Source organism: Helianthus annuus, chromosome 15 (assembly GCF_002127325.2).
Source record: "Helianthus annuus cultivar XRQ/B chromosome 15, HanXRQr2.0-SUNRISE, whole genome shotgun sequence".
In the NCBI taxonomy this organism is placed as follows: Eukaryota; Viridiplantae; Streptophyta; class Magnoliopsida; order Asterales; family Asteraceae; genus Helianthus; species Helianthus annuus.
In genome coordinates this window covers 30,618,474-30,622,108 of record NC_035447.2, presented here as the reverse complement: position 1 = coordinate 30,622,108, position 3,635 = coordinate 30,618,474, and the positions used below count along the sequence as shown (strand labels likewise).

At 33.8% G+C, this 3,635-nt stretch overlaps 1 protein-coding gene across 1 annotated transcript; it reads right to left on the bottom strand.

Annotated features, from left to right (window-relative positions):
* Positions 1-3,093: 3,093 nt before the first annotated feature.
* On the bottom strand, positions 3,094-3,405 carry LOC110913527 (cyclin-dependent protein kinase inhibitor SMR6). Its single transcript, XM_022158347.1, has one exon. It carries the CDS (start codon positions 3,403-3,405, stop codon positions 3,094-3,096), a length of 312 nt encoding a protein of 103 aa, XP_022014039.1.
* Positions 3,406-3,635: the final 230 nt, after the last annotated feature.

Genomic DNA, 3,635 nt, shown 5'->3' with positions numbered 1-3,635 from the left:
GTTATATGCTAAAAAAATTTACGAAAGTCGACTAGACACGACATATCACGTTTGTTCGTCGCACATGAAATTAGATAGCACTTTCCGGGGATGTTTGGTAGCATTGATTGTATACACATAGTTCGGAGAAGTTGCCCGACTAGTTTGCGAGGACAATATATGAGAGGTGATCACAAAAAACTGACGGTCATGTTCAAAGCGGTGGCATCAAATGATTTATGGATTTAATATGCGTAATTTGGTGCCCCCAATTCAAACGGCATTAGTGTTCTACATCAATCATCGCTACCTGATGCCGTGTTACAAGGAACCGAACTGTCAGGTCCGTTTGTGGCCAACGAGAGAACTTATTGGCGTGGCTTCTATCTTGTTGATAATATTTACCCGACTTGGTCTGCTTTTGTAAAGGCGTATTTGTTTCCGATAGAGCCCAAAGAAAAAGTGTTAAAGAAGTTACATGAATCAACGAGAAAAGACGTGAGCAAGTGTTTTGGAGTTTTGAAATCTAAATGGCGTATAACTGATGGACCGGTGTGTATAATTAGACCACAAACATTTACGAGCATGGTGTACACGTGTATCATTTTGCACAATATGATCATAAAGGATGGGGGCACGCTATATCACCAGACTACGTTATGAACCATCCGACATAGTTCACCATTAGCGAGAATATTCAATTGGAGTTGCGAAATGAAGACACGTGTTTTTTACTACGAGTTAATCTAATGGAATACCTTAGTGGTTTAGATATCTAATTGCTCGATTTCGACGAAGAGTGGGTTTTTATTTTAGTTTTTAAGTATGAATATTTATTTTTCTTATCGATTGTATTTTTTTAATTTAATGCATTTTAAAAATGTTGGTTTTTATCTTATTCAATTTTATATTTTATTTGTCTTACATATTTTATTTTAATTAAAAAATTATGAAACAAAAAAAGTGAGTGATGGAATGTGATAACCTCATAACCATTGCAACTTTGCAAGTGTGTGAGAGTTAAATATGATGGAATAAGGTGATTGGGTGTGATGAGTAATGATCACCCTAGTACCCTAAAAATCACTACGTTTTCTCTCTCCTTTTAAATTGTGTAATATTTTTATACGTCTATCATGACATTTTCTCTTTTTCTCACTCACAACCACTTTAAAAAAAATATTAATAATTAACATGGTAAACAATGTTCCCGTATATGATATATTTAGTTATTTACATATGAAAACAGAAATACAGAGAAACTATTGTAATTGTTCATCACTTTTTTTTGAACGGTAAACAACATTCATCACCTAAAAGTTTTGCTAATACGTTTAGTAAGCAACTAAGCCAACCACCTCAAGAGTAAATCACCTGTTACAACTTAAAACATTATTATAAAATTCAGCTTAAATTATCGAACTTCACCCAGTGTCGCCAATCCAAATTAGACCTCTTTGCCCGACTTTTTATCCACAGAAAAGAGATAGCTTATATCTCACTGAAGATCCCATCGATGTTTACTTTCTCCCCGTTAAAAAATGACTCATTTCTTGCTTTCCATATGGTCCAAAAGGATGTCAAAATTACCGTTTGAATATATTTGCTTTTTATTTTGTCGATCACCAATTTTTTGTATATTTCAAGTAGTTCCTTCATAGAATAGGCATATATCGGTTGAATTTTACACCAAAGACTTACCTTATGCGAGACGATAGATGCCACATTATTTTCATCACTTGTTTAGCATAAATTACATTTATAGATTCTGTGCTTTATAGATCTGATAGTAATGATGGGATCCTGTGAGTTAATAGATTCTCAGAGTCACTAGAAAAAAGTTACAACATTAGCCAACTTTTTATATAAACGATCAAATAATATTCATCAATTTGATCGTTTATAATTATAATATTCATCAATGTCCATGGCTTTATAGCCTAGTGGCATCTTGGTGGTGGGATAAAGTTTTGGGATCAATAGGTCATGGGTTCGATTCTCACAAGGGGGTTTTCCCATATTTATTGGGTTTCCTCCTGAATTGGTGAGGTATTATTGCCTAGTGGAGTTGGATATGATCGGGTGGTTCCGCTGGTGGCACGATGATACTCCGATGGTCCGTCAATGATCCAAATTTGCCGTTCAAAAAAAATAATAATAATATTCATCAATTGGAAAATAAAAACGAAATGACTATCCAAATAAAAGAAACAAAATTGTATGAGAATGACAATTAAGACCAACATGGACAAAATCTCACATTCCCTTTATGACCTCATTTTTTTTTTTTTTTTGACTATTAGTTGTTTACTTCTATGCACCAAAACACGTGTGTTGACTGTCTTCCTCTTTAATTTCCAATATTCACCAAATTGTGGTGGCATCATTTCACACCCAACCCCACAACCATGTAAACCCTTGACTCAAATCATCCGAATCAACTTCAAGAATCAAACATCCTTTTTCATTTATATTCTCAACGAATAGCATTCAAGATTCAATCTTTTAGTTGCAAATTCAAGAATTTACAATAAAGATTCAATCTTTTAGTTGCAAATTCAAGAATTTTCACTAAAGATTCATTCTTTTAAGTTGCAAATTCAAGAATTTACAATAAAGATTCAAAACATATGTAATTACTTCTAGTTTCAAGTTTGAGTCGAGCAACAAAAATAAGAAACAATCTTTATAACAAGATTAATAACAAAAAGATGATTCAAAACATTGGGTGATAAACCCTATTGCAAATCTTTCACACATACAAGCACAAAGCTACAAACTTGGCCACAAAAATGGCTCTTTTAACCCCTAGGCCAAACACCCATTTGCCCTTTTGATTCAAAAACTTGAGGGTGTTTCAACTTACAACTTTCAAGAAACCAAGAAAACATAAGTAGTCACACTTTAAACAACCCATAACAAAAGGATTATCTCATTAAACCCAAAACCTAACCTAACTAACAACCCTACACTCTACTACTATATTTGACTATTTGTACATCTTTCTAAAACAAGCCCTAATCTAAACTTCTAAACTAAGCTAATAAAACTAGAACTATTAAATATTAAAAAACTAGTCATTCAAAAACCAAAATCCCTAAAAATATGATAAACTTATTTTGATTTTGAGAGGAGTTGAAACAAGTTATCCAACTCCGGTGAAGTGAAAAACTCCATATTTGTGTGGTTGTGACAAGCAACCACCGGCCGGCGCTTCCTCGGCGGCGGCGGACACGTCATCACTTCCGGTATTCTTGAATCTTTTGAAGTCGGAGTTGTGTTGCCGGAGTTTGAGTTTTCATCATCTTCTTTCATTCTTCTTGTGGATAAAGTCTTCAATGGAGCTCTCATGGTGATTCCTGCAATCACCCATTTCTTCCCTTCTAATGATTCACCATCCACTTGATGCTTTTTTGAAAAACCCATATCAAGAACTTAAAAAGATTGATTTTTGAAGCAAACCCAGGTCAAAAAATCAAATCTTTTTGAAGAAATATTGAAGAACTGAACAAGTGAAGTTCTTGGAATATGTGCTTCAAGAACAAGAAGGAATTTGAACTTTTTGAAGCAAACCCAGATCAGAAACTTGAAAAAGATTGTTTTTTGGAGCAAACCCAGATGAAAAATCAAATCTTTTTGAAATAACAAGAGAAGAA